The 13861-nt window shown below is 40.7% G+C and overlaps 1 protein-coding gene across 10 annotated transcripts in view; it reads right to left on the bottom strand.

The window, feature by feature from the left end:
- Window positions 1-13861, bottom strand: part of ARHGEF4 (Rho guanine nucleotide exchange factor 4) — a 213396-nt gene that overhangs the window by 75621 nt on the left and 123914 nt on the right. Inside the window, exon 1 of one of the 10 annotated variants that reach the window (XM_080604831.1) lies at window positions 5942-10247. The exons of the other annotated variants lie outside the window; for them this stretch is intronic. Coding sequence (XP_080460957.1) covers window positions 5942-6068 — 127 coding nt within the window. The 5' untranslated portion in view covers window positions 6069-10247. Of the gene's footprint in view, window positions 1-5941; window positions 10248-13861 lie in introns of those variants that run through there. 10 annotated transcript variants of the gene reach the window in all.

Here is a 13861-nt window from a genome sequence, read left to right as displayed (position 1 = left end):
GTCTTGCCAACATTACTTCTGCTCTCTAGTTATTACTCTGGATATGGGAAAGGACTTCAGTAATTTCAGTCCATACACAGGTATACTTCATCTTCCAGATGTAGTGATGCTGTTTGAAATGCACTCTCTTACTGTAAAACTTCCCAGATTACTTTTTCCCAGCACTACTCCAGAAATAGCAAGTGATTTCTAGATGGTCAGAGAATGGAAGGGGCAAAGAACTGTGGGAATTTCAGATAGAGCTTGTCTCTGGCTATTAGACAGTGAAAGAAGCTGAGAAGCCAAAAAGAGGTCAGCTAAAGAAAGAGGTATTCCTCACTCCATTGTGCAAACTGAATTTATTCATGTAGAAAAATCTCTTGGGGGAAAAAAAAAAAAAGCAGCCTTCCCTAGCAGGGCTGTTGCTATTGCCTACATGTAGCTCCCCTGGGTGTGAACTTCATTGTGGTTCACAATAAAACCATGAGCAGTCTGTGTCACTGAACAACCTGTTCCCCTGCAGCAAATATTCATGTTACAAAATACTTCACTTTTTCTTTCTCTTTAAATGCATGGTCACACCTACACCTCTTTCATCAGAGATTCCTTTTTTCCTCTTTCACAAATCAAGACCTAAATACCTAAAAATAAGAGGGTGAATCTAGATGAAAAGGAAAAAGATGAGACAGGAAACAAAGGGCCAGCAAGCTTCAGCCTAGCTGCAGACAAAGGGAAGTCATACAGAAGAACACTTAGAAGTAAAAGGAATTAATTCATGTTCGTTCCGGCTGTGATCACTTCATTTCAAGGTTAGCAAGGGCATGTCCTCAGATAGCACCTTCAGCTCTGATGGGAAGTAAGCACTAGAGAAACATAAATATGCTGCCAAACCCTTTAAAGTGTTCATCTGTCTGTAGAGAAGGTGGAGCAAAGGCAGAGGCTATCTGAGCTGTGTACAGGAGCTCACAGTTCAAGTTCCTATTTAGGAAAGTTCCTATTTAGGAAAGAATCTCTAGGGATGATTTGATGAATTGTTGTCAGGCTCTGGAGTAGGTATTAAGAAACATCCGTTTGTGTTTATCATGATGTGGACGCTTGTTCCTGACGATAGGGCTGAGACAATGAGCATGCTCTGCATGTCACAGCTAAATAAAGTTCTCTTGTCTACCTGAGAAGCTAACTCAACTGAACTCTTCCATAAATGGTGCCAGACCTAAATTCGACCCCACAGTACAATCAGAGAGGAGAAAAAAGAAAAAAAAATCTTGCTCTTCCTGTTAGGAAGAGCTTTATCTTTGCAGCTGGATTAAAGCCTTTAGCTGCATTTTTCAATTAAGAGTGGAAAGATGATTGTAAGGAAGGAACCATTCTTATTGAAAGGTATGGCGAGCACATTTGATCAGAACTATATTTTGATTAAAAGATATTATTCCCTTTTCCTGTTAGCTTTATAGACCAAACAAAGCCATAGGAAGGTGATATGTTGCTGATTCTTATCTATTAGACACTGTGAAATCCACTATTTTTTTTTTTCAACTGATGATCATATTCCAAGTCTTTATTGCTACCCCTAATTTTGGCACTACCTTTTTTTAACAGTGCTTTGAAGACTTGCTGCAAAACCAGTTACAAACACTGAATTCCTGCAATCTTAATTCACATCAGGTTTCTGTTAATTTTGGTCACTGGTAATGTCAGAATGCTCTAACATATCAATGTTTTACGCTTAGGCTCTTTGATTGCAAAAATGCAATCAGCGAAGATAGCACATTAACCTAAAATCAGCTATAACACTTTCTTCTCCTTCCAGTTAGCTGTCACAGTTAGGAACAAAAACTAGCTTATCACTGACCTAAGACAGAGAAATATTTTCTTCTATCCTGAAACATACTACTACATGGTGTCTGAGACACAAAGACAGAGACTATCGTGTAAAAGACAAACAGAAGAATCTTGTCCCCCCCGAAAGCCATTTGATTTTGGAACTCAACCTTTACCTTATATTGGTGATTGTGTTCAGCACAGCTGGGACCTAACTGCATGTTCCACTACTCCCAGATGGAGCCAAGAATATGTGAGGAGGATGAAGTTCTGAACACATTTTGTACAATCCAACCAAATAACCAAAAATGCAGGAGAAGTTTACACAGCTTGTCCAGTTTCTAAATTTAAAGCAACTCCCTCTGTAATGTACAAACTAGGTCTTGAACTTCTCATGTTCTTGTGCCCTTACACATCACAGATCACAGTACAGCGGCATGTAACAAAAAAAAATGTCCTTTCATAGTGAACAGTTTCTTCCAAGAAGTGGAGGAAAGAGAAATGGTATTTGTCAGCTTGGACTATGTTGCTTTTGTACGCAGTAATAAAAATTTGTTCAAAGTAAGAGCCTTGGATTTATAATACAGTTATTGAAATCTTAAAACAATGCATTTGGGTCTGTAGTATTTTTCCAAAAGTGTTCAGTTAGTTCAGGTTTTGGGCTACCTGATTTTTTTCTTTATTACACAGTTATTTCCTCCCAAATATGCTTTGCATAAAGATTCCCAGTCTCCTCCTTTTTCAGAGCCAAGTAGTAAATTAGCTTCCCAGGTGCCAACTCTGTTTTCTGCAACTGTTGCAGCTAAGTCTGGAGTTCTGTCTGCCATAATATCTGGATAAAAGGAACTGAATAGTTTCCTTCTATTACTGAGAACCAGAATAAGATTTCTCACTGGGTTTCCTCCCTCCATAAATTATGACTGTCTCTAGATCATCCCACTGGATTTTTCTTTCATTGTTAGTATAATCAAATTCCATAGCACTAAAGAAAAATAGTAGGGCCACACTCAGAAGATAAATCAGTCTCAAAAAGTGAATAAACTTAAGCAAGTATGTCTTAGTTTCTAAAGACAACATTAATAAAATAAAATAAAAAAACAAGCTGTCACACTGGGTTAGGAGTTAACTCTTTCAGCTTTTTTCATCTCTGATATGGTTTTAGGAATGATAGCCCGATTCTCCCTGTTCTGTACTCCATTTTGGTGTCAAGCTAAGATTTTTAGAGATGCTCTAAATTCAGTTCCTCAGAAAATAAGCGTATCATTAAATACTCCTATTTCTCTGAAAGCAAAACTGTACAGAATCATTCTAAAGTTCAACTGACAACTGTTTAAAAAAAAAAGGCTTCAAACATTGCTGGTTTTGCATAGACAAAAAACAACACATTCGCAACAAAGGTTCTGGTGCGCATTTAAGAAAGACCGAGTGCCCTTTACAGGAACTTTTCAGCTCTCTCTCATCCTACAGCTAAGCCTGGACTGTCCAGCAGATCAAACAAAATAAGAGTATGAACACAAACAGGAGTTCCTTTGTCTCCCAGAAAACAGATCCATCTAAGGTGAGTATTACTCATATGGCAATGCATCCCATGTCCTTCTTCAACGAAGAAATTGATTTCGCTCCAGACATGGGCTCCACTAAGCAATTAACAGCCCTAATTCTGTTAATGGTGCTACAAGAAAGGTTACCCAAACCAAGGCAGTTTACGAATCCCACCAACCAAGGCCACACAACACAACCATTAAGAGTTGCAGAACCTCCTTTCTGAACAGACTAAACCCGATGCAGATCCATCGCTACCCAGAGTGCCTGGATTCTTTTGCTCTCCAGATAGCACAGAACTTCTGGAAGCCAATGCATAGAAAATAAAATAGTGTCTCCAATCTCTTTCAGCATCAATGACCAAGAGCTCTGCCTTGGTACATACAGTACCTAATACTGCTAAACCACAGATGAGAACACTGAGGCAAACGGGGATTAGAGCCCAGATTTGTACAACTTGATTCCACCCAAGTTCCTAAGCCAGCTAGCTCAAGGCCTTCATGAACAGCCAGCTGCCAGTAAGTACCAGAGGATTTGCCACGGTAAATGGTTGTCTTTGTGACCTAGTTTAGGAATCGTTTCAATGGATGGCATCTATTCACTGCCTCATGCCTCCAGGGGCGGATCGATGTTGTCCTTCTGGCAAGTGTTCATACATGAAAACCTAATGAATATCTACTTCCTTGATTTACAAGGGCTAAATGGAAACATTGAGGAAAAAACATTAACCACAAGATTAAAAGCCTTCACTATGCAGCCAAAGAAAAGCCCAAGAACAAAAATCAGTATTTTTCAGTATTTTGGAAGTCCAGCACATGCATATGAGACATATGGACAGAACTGATTTCCTGAGCTATCAACCTATTTCCTGCTATCACTCCAATAATCCCACATCCACAAATAAATGCTTCATTTTAGAAATGAGTTACAGACTTCATCTGGCATAGAAAAAAATGCGTCAATAGAAATAAAGCACAGTCCTCCTCAGGAACTTAGAGCAATGTATGGTAGCTTCTGTATTTATTGCCACATCAAGCATGAAAACGTATCTGAAAGGGTTACCTAACACTCCTTGAATTCCTTTCTGCAAAAGCAGTGCCAGAGGTTAAGTGTTTTTCTGCCTGTGAGTCTGTCGGAATTACAACCAGCCTGACAGTGAGTATATCAGCTCCTAACCAGAGGCACCAGATATTACCAGAAAGGTCCACTGACTGAGAGGTATTCCAATCTTAATCACAAAACCCATGCAGTATAGCATAAATCTCATGCTTGCCTTGTTTTGTTGTTACTTTATCCAGTCTCCCAAGCAACAACTATCACAAATCAGAGGTATGATTGTTCTAAATCATAAATTAGCATTAACTGCAAATATCCTGACTGGTCTTCAAGTCTATTTATTACAAAATTCTTAAATGCACGCAGACAAAAACTATGCTAAAGGCATTGCCTAATTAATATTGTAGAATACTTCTCTCTAGCACTAAGTGCTCTACTTGAAATTTTTCTTCTGTATGCTTGCCTCTGTCCTTATATTTCCATTAAAAGCTTCGTCTATCACCAACCATTTAACTCATGCTTATTTGCATTATAATGAGAAGCTGCCCACTGTAAACCATTGGTATTTCCTGTTGATACCACAGAAAGTCTTCACGTCTGCACACTCAAATGCAGATAATTCATTTCTCTGATACATGTTGCTAATTACTAGTTCACCAAGCAAGTCAACAATTTCAAATGCATACCCTTGAAGCCCCATAACAGGAGACCCCTACATGAAACAATTGAATGGATTTTAATTTATGTGTAGTTAATTCAGTCTATGCAAGTCTTCGTAAGGGCAAAATCATTAAAATTAGATTCAAAGTTAGATGTTAAAGACTAGCACGGATAGTTTAATGCAGTTTTATACAAAATTTTATTGCACGGATAAGAAAGTACACACAGGAGGAAGACAGGCATTCCCAAGTTACGTCTTATGTATCACAATTGTTACTTATCTACAACTATACTCGGCTGCAGAAGGAGGGAAACTAATTTCACAAAATCATCTAGGTTGGAAGAGACCGTTAAGATTTCTTTAATCCATCAATAACAGAATCATCTATCAGAATATGAGGACCTCTGAATGTGAATGACATACCTGATGGAAATAATCACTATTTTAGATTTTAATTTTAAGAGTTGAGCAGGGCAAGATTCAGTTAGTCAGAGCTAATATCTCAGACAAAAAAGCTTTTAATTTTCTATGTGACTTTATACCATGCAACTGTTTTGGAAACTGTTTCATTAAGATAGCATCTTCTCGCCTGCATCAGCACCTCTACTATTCTTTCTTGCAGGAATTGACTTCAGTTCAGAGAAATACAAGAGGAGTAAGACCCATTGGAAAGCGTGATCTTAATTCTAACTAATCAAACCCAAATGATAGATTGTATTAGGAGCACATGAGATTGACTCAGCAATGGGAAGGTGATAGTGGAGAAGTTTTGGGAAGTAAAGAGAGGGGCATGGAGCTGACCACGTACGGATGACAGGAAGAGGAAATCTGCATGATTGAGAAGAGCTGAAGAAAGAAGACATCCACGGTGACTGTACGAACCTGTGAATCCACAATAGGCAGACTGGTGACTGACTCTGCAAGCAGAAAAGGTAGGAACACAAATAAGGAAGTAGATCTTATGGATAGTGTAGGGGATGAACACGATGCTGACAGATATCCTGGACATGTTACTTCACAAAAGCTAAAAACAGCTATGAAGTCACCTGCCTGAAAATTTCAGGGATACACCTGAGGAACTGGGCTTTGGTATTTCTATTATAGTCTGCTGCATATCTGATTTCTCAATCAGAAATACCTAATCAGCCACTAAATCCTATTCCCTGACCAATATCACAAAAGTCATGGGCTCCACAGATCACATCAGTTAATTATTCAGATGCCAGGTGGTTGGGGGCAAACAAAGCAAGCCAATAAAATACTTCGCTGTTTTATCCATAACTAGTTGCCTAGGTGAATGTGATTATGAAGTTTTAACTTGCTCCTCCTGAATAGGCCTTCCAACCCTTAAATTCTGGCTGATAAAAGTGTTTCTGAATAACTCAAAGGTGCCACCTACCATAACTGCAGCCATCAAATACTAACAGAGAAACTGGATCCACTAAGTAACAGGGGGGAAGCATTGTCTGTTTGAAACTGGCAAGAGCTGCAATGTGCAATTGAGAAAGTTTTGGCCAGGCTAACTAGCTTGTATGTGAAATGCTTCACACTGCAAAATAACAGAGTTGAACTTACTGCATTAGCCAAGTTGGCGTCCTACAACAGGAACGAGGACATTTTTGCATTTGTCATTTTCTGCTTCTGCACTCTATCAAATTTTCCACTGCAGCGTCTGGAGAGATTTCTATCTGTTTCCACTGAAAGCAGCCAGGTAAGGACAGCAGTTCCATACCTTTATTATGTTTAAAAAGGTCAGTTTGCAAACTGCCTTCACTTTCTACCACGGTCAATATACAGCTCAACAGAACACATGTCCAAATTCCCAACGATTTCTTCCAACTTTTCCACTGGGCTATGAAGACAGTGAGCATACTTAAATAGTCATTTAGCATTTGCCTCAGAGGTGGTTGCATCAAAAGCAAATAAAGGTTCTACATTACCATTGCAAGATAGACAAAGTTCACCAGAGAAATTAACTGAAGCAATCAACTCTCCCTTTTTCCCTAGATGAGGGTTTTTTTTTTTTGTTTGATCTGGAAAGATTACTTCATCAAGTCGTGAGCATCTGCAGAAGATCCTTTGCTCCAAGCAACTGGAAAACATATACGAAAGTCACTTTTTAAAGGAAAATATTTCTTCTCCATGTCTTCCCCAATTTCTAACATGTTAAAACTGCCTGGGAACTTGTTCTGATTAGACTTCATTTCATATTTCGTTCATTCTATTATTCAACCATAACCATACCCTGCAGCCAAAAGCCAAAAAAAAAAAATTCTTGTCATCTGTGCCCAGGGCAGCAATACAGATGTGCTATCTCTGATCAAGAAAGACATCTTCCTATAAAACAAAGGAGAATTTAATCAGCAATTTATCTAATAACCCCTGGATTATATAGACAAAGTGTTGGCCATCTTTCATTTCATTTGGCATGACAATCAAGGACCGAGTTCATAGAATATTTTTCAGTTTTTGGCTTTATCAAGATAAGCAGTAAGTTCCAGGTTGCTGTTGATATTCTTGTTTGAACACCAGCAATACCATGGGTTTCATAACCCTAAGCTACCAGTATTTACAGTGACCAGTCCATGATACGACCCACAGAACCCTTAAGGAAGCAGCAGCCTTCTCAGGCAGAACAACTGGCACAGACATAAGCAGGTAAAATATTAAAGCATTCTTCTTTATCTTGCAAATTTCTACACAAACTTAAAATCCCATCTGATTCCCTTCATGCACACACAGGCAATAAAATCACCAGGAAACAGGCTATCTGCACCAAAACCTTAAGCAAAACAACAATTCGCCTTTTTTTTTTTTAAATCAAATACACACTTCCCTTTCAGAAATGGGTGCAATGCAAAATTTGAAGACTTAAGTTCTGGGAAATTTAATTACAAATACCTTTTACCCATCTAATTATTAGAGATTGCTCATGAGAGAGCAGGTATTTCACTAGCTAGGAAATCAATTAATGAATAAACACTCCTGAAATCTGAAAGGATGAAAGCTATTAAAACACTTAAAAGTGGTTGGGAACACAGCTGGGGCTGGTTCCCGTACTAGTCCTGTCCCAAGTTTCTTACAGGGGGTATCTGGAGCGCACGGAACTGTTGTCATACAGGGATAGGAACTACTTTTACTTGCATTCTATCAATCCATAGGGGTCATCATGATAAGTAAAGATTTTGACACAGAACAAGAAAAGGCTTTTCTTATATTTGCAGTCTGACTGTGATGATTTGTGGAGTCTGTATCTGGCATATGATGGATACACACCTGACTGCATGCGAAACAACACGGCTTTTACTGAGCATGTACAAGCCTCTGTATGCTTAACCGAGGGGGAAAATAAGAAATCTGATTAAAAACACTGAAACGTCCTCCTACCACATTCAAGATGCACAGGAAGGGGGAAGAACTCCTCCCACAAATCCAGGCACTAGAGGACAGACCCCTGCAGAGCGCAGTCCTGAAACACAGGATGCAGCTTCTCTCACTGCTTCTAAAGTTTCCTGTCTTCTGATTCTTCGTGTCTTTAAGCTCCCCGAGGAGCTCCCTGTGTATCACAGTATTTTCACAGTATTTCTGTTGATATGAGGTAAATACATCCAGAACTCATTCTTCTATTCCTTCCCCTTCTCACAACTGACCTTCTGTCTTGGGGGAAGTGCAGGGCGACCCGGCAGCTGCAGAAAGCACACTAGGCAAGAAATCTGACTGCCAAAATTAATGACTTCTACCCTCTAAGTTAGCCTTCATTTATACTTCAAATATTACTCTTCTCCATGTGTAAAGGGAGAAACATCTGACTAATGTCCCTGAAGTTTCCAGCTACAATGTTTAAACGGTGAGCACAAAGAATGAGATAAAAGGGTACTCCCATTTTTCAGAACGCTAAGGGCATTCTCTCTTTGTAGGCAAGATCTCATCTAAACTAAAAATACAGGTAAAAAGACTGAGCAGAGATGTTACTGCTCTGCAGTGCTGTCAGCCAATAACACACTAGCTACAAGGAGGTCGCTATTTTTCCTTGGGGTCCTGTCTAGCATAATGTTCAGTAATGCTCTATATTAAAGCTCAAATGTTGGGTATTGTTCTACATAATTCTTTCTATATTGGCTCAAAACAACTAATCCAGCAGGTATATGCCTTCCAATTGGAACTAACAAGCTGAAGAACAAATATTTTGAATGTCTGAATCCTTAGAACAGACCTCTTCCTTTCTCGACCATCTTCCTTCCAATCTCTCTGTACCAAACAGAGCTGCACTGCTATGGATGTGTCAATAGAACCATTTCCATGACAACAGCCTAAGATGTGCCAAATATAGACATTTGACTCCAGCAAACAGAGAAAAAAGAAACATGACTAAAGGGCGTTTGGCTGCACTGCATTTAGACCCAATTCCTTCCTTACAACCACAGACAAACACTCCGAGAAGACTGAATTGAATACCCTTTGAAATACAACTGCTGATGAAAGGAGGTTTGTTTCCCATTCTCAGTTTGAAAGAGCTGAGGCTCATGCACTTGTTCCATTTCACCATCTCTGCCTTGAAGGCAGAAAACTCTGGCAGAAGCAAAGAACTGACTTCTTCAGTCACATTAGAAGGACTTGCCAGTTTTCCTCCTTCCTGAAGCCAAGCAAGGCTCACACAGCAGTAGGGCCTCCTGCAGAGCACCACCAACAACACCAGCCATTGAAGAAACCCCAATACAATGCAGGACCTGACCTGAGCTACTCCTCACCAGCTGCTGCCCTAGCGTAATTAACTGTAAGACAAAACAAGAGCACCTTACTCTTCTTGCTGTACTGCAGGCACCTAAGTAGTAAATGTAACTCCAGCACAACTAGAGCCGCAATGTGTGAATTGCTTGGGCTTTTAATATAAATCCACTTAAAATAGTGAGTGGATACACAGAGCTACTGTTCAACTCCGACAGTCCTCTAAGACACCCCAGGTCATGTGGCTCCGAGATCCTGGCTCAGCGCTGCATGTGGTGCGAGGAAATTCCAACCTGCATCAGTCGGAGCTCTCACTATGGCCCTAGTAAGGTACTCAGAGCAATGTTTTTGGTCTATGGCCCAGCTCTGTTTTCCTTTTGATTATCTAACAGACAGTGCTTAGCAACTCACACAAGCTTATCCCTTAGACTTTGTAGCAGGGGAAACAGAGTAAGAATTAAGCTAAGGTGCCTGCCTGCCACAGGGGAGCACATGAAGCTAGTAATTACCAAAACCCGTGCCCCCCCCCCCCCCCCCCCAGCAGTTTTGTCTACTTCCAGAGTCTCTCCTAAAAACTTGCTGAAGTCTCACTATCTCAGGTGCTTAGACAAGGAGCAAGCAGTTTCAGTCAGTTTACAGGTGGAAGCCCTATTTAACTGTTCCTTTAGCAATGCTTTTAATTGCACAAGAACAATTGCTAGATCAATTGTGTACACATCCTTTGTGTCCCACAGACTGGGCAACAAGGGATGACATTCACAACCAAGGGATGCTGTATGTAAGCGGGGCTATCCATGGCATTTACTCATAAATACTCATTATAACAAATACACTGGCCTCTAACATAGGTTTCTGGGATTAATCATTCCAGTACTGCAGCAGTAAAACAATATGCTGTTGTGTCCAATGTGGTAGGTCCCTTCTGTGCCATGACTTGCTACTTATTAAGTGCTATAAATAGAGAGGCTCAATGAATCTCAGTGTATATAGCACAGAAACCACATACACGGCTTGGTGGGAGAGCACATTGCCTCAGTGCTTTCTGGAGATAATTCAGATAGGCCTTCAGCTCTGCATAAACTATTTGTGCAACCAGATCCTTTTCACATGCACACTATGCCTTAGGCCATGATACAGCTAGTATCCTGCATTACTCTAAGAAAAGTAGAAACAGCACTGACCAGCTGTTAGTTCTCCCAATTCCCACTGGTACACTTAGCAAGTGTAGAACTGTGCAGCAGGAGGACACAAAAAAAAACAAACACCTCCGCCATGCAATTCAAAGGCTACAAAAGTAAACACTAATATAGAGCTTTAAGTGTCAAATGCTGTCTGTACAGGTATGTGTCACCAATGAACCATCAGCTACAAGATCTGCTGCAGTTAAGCAGCTCTGACCTATCTTGTCTTCATAAAGCTTCTTCTCCAACTATACCCTCACCTGATAAATAGGAAGCAAGTTGGGATGCCTCTGGCAATCCAGAGTCAGCAAACTGGCTCTCAGAACTGCGGCAGTAAAGATTTGCTTCTGCTTTGTTTTCAGGAAATTTAACCTACCTACCTCCTCTGTCAAAGACAGCACTTGGCCAGATAAAGCCAATGATATGACACCAGTTGCTCTGCTACACAGATGGAGAAGGATGACCATTAAGGTAGTCAAGACCTGAAAAACTCAGCCAGAAGTCAGCTGACAACCAATGCAATTGAGACTCTAAGGAAAATACAGACATACTGGAGTGGATCCAGCAAATGGCCACAGAGATGATTACGGCATCTGACACAGAAGGAGAGGCTGATCAAGCTGGGATTGTTCAACCTGGAGAAGAGAAGGCTCGGGGGAATCTTCATTTGTATAAAAATCTGATGGGGTGGTAAGACAATAAAGCCAGACTGCTCAGTGTTGACCACGACTTACTGAAATACTGTTAGTTCTACTTAAACAAAATTTTACTGTAATGGTGGTCACAGCCTACAAGTTGCCAAGAGAGGGTATGGAGTTTTTGAATATCTCCAGGATATCCTGGAGATATTCAAAACCCAACTGACTACAGTCCCAAGCAACACACTGTAGTTGATCCCACTTGGAAAAGGGTGACTTGACTACAGAGATGCCTAAACCAATAGAGTCGAGGTGGGGGGAGATCTGCCTTAAAAGCCCTCAAGCTAGACTAGAACTTTCTACAGTAGGCAAAGAGTCCAGGAGCATCCTACTGCAGAGGATGCTTCAGTTCTCCAGGACTCTAGAAACAGGAGTATGACTGAAGACAGTCAGTATCAATCAGTTCAGTTAACCTCCCTGCCAATTACAGCAGGAAGGAGGTGGAGGGAAGCTTCCATTCCCCACTGCTGCCAGACTGAGGAAAAGGATCAATATTCCACACAGCACAGTGAACCACGCAAGTGAAGGTGATGTGAATAAACCTCTGTCATATGTAAAGGCTGGAAAGTAACCAGAAGAAATTACTTCTGCCCTTACCTGCATACAGCTTGCACTTAGGCAAGATGCATTCAGAAACTCCCAAACTGCCCCTGCTTTGCTTGGCATGAAGGAGGAACTGGGTCACAGTCAGTTGCAAAGTTAAAGCACTGGTGCCACTGCACATCAGTGAATGGCCTACTAGAAGTGTAAAGTGTAAGAATAGAGAAGTGTTCTGACAAGAGGTCAGAATGATCCTCCTCTTCCCTGTATTGGCACTATGTTCCCACAAAAAAACAGAAATCATCACCATCTTTTATTATTATTACAGCTGCAAGGTATTTTCAATCAAGTTGCCTTTCTCAAAAACAAGCACTGAGAAAAGGAAAGGCAGTGCCTGAGTGGAAGCAGAACTGCAGGCTGCAGTCCCTGTCTTTGCTTAGGAAAACCCTGTATTTGGCCAGGCAGAGTCTCAGGAACCGACACAGAAGTGCTCATGCTCATTTATATTCGTGATTCCAGAGACATCAAGAATGATTTATTTATGTAAGTCATTACTAATTATCTGGCTGTTACTAATTTGTGGATTTTTAAATAATTCTGATTACGTGTCAAGTCACAGCCCTGAAAAGTTGTGACATTTCTTTATTTAACCCTTGGAACTGTAATGTTTTTCCATCAGAAAGCTAAACTCTCCAGACCAGAGCAGTTATCTACAGCAGACCACCACAGGTGGATGCCTAAGAGATGCATAAGTTGTCCCACATAGAATAACTTTAAAGAATTCCTCCAGTGCCACAGAGATCATGGTCAAGCAGTACTTGGGGACTAAGTGGAAGTCCTAGCTGTCCTATGCATGCTCTTATGTGAGCCAGGAAAAGCAGCACAAACACAGGTGAGCATTATACCACCAACTGTGACCACATATATGTAGGATAAAGCTTGACCAAACCCCTGAATTCAGACTATTGAGAGTAGCAGCATTAAACTAGCATGAAATAGGAATTGCGGTGAAGCTCAGAATAGGCCAAAAAAATATTTTGCTCTTTCCAAAGAGAGTAGATCCAATCAACAAGTTTCAGTACAGAGGGTTTCTGCATATTTTTAATTTATTCATGCTTTTAAGGCTGATAAGAGTGCCACATTTCAAATCCACTGTTTTCAAGATATTAGTAACGCTGTCTGATTGTAATAAACTCTCTTAAAAGGTTTACTGTCAAAGCTTCTTTTGGGCATGCAGGGTACGGTTTTGCCTTGAGCAGCATGTATGAGCAGTGACCTCAAGTTACCATGCAGCTCTGCTCAGCTCAGGGACTGCTTAGAGTGGCTCTTGCCCATGCACCATTTGAGCCACATCTTTGTTGGTTCAAATGAAAGCTCCAGAATTGACACTGCTCTTTACATTGTGAGGTCACACAACAAAATCTGCAAATGAACCACATAAGCAGGTCCCTCTGCTGCAGGCCTGGAGCTCAGTGTGCCTTGCCCTTGGACCACGCTCCTGCCTTCAGCATCCTGCTGTAACTTCTCCCTTGCAACCACTTCACAATGTAAGCTGATGTTAGGCTTGAACGCTGCAGGGGTAAATTTTTTTAGATGACCTCTGAAGTGACCACTTCAGAACAGAGTGCTGAGCAGGGCTGGACTCCATTGTTACTTCC

This window comes from Anser brachyrhynchus (assembly GCF_964034855.1).
Source record: "Anser brachyrhynchus genome assembly, chromosome: 9".
NCBI classification, from domain to species: domain Eukaryota; kingdom Metazoa; phylum Chordata; class Aves; order Anseriformes; family Anatidae; genus Anser; species Anser brachyrhynchus.
The sequence above is the reverse complement of the archived record's forward strand: the minus strand, read 5'-3'. Positions and strand labels throughout refer to the sequence as shown.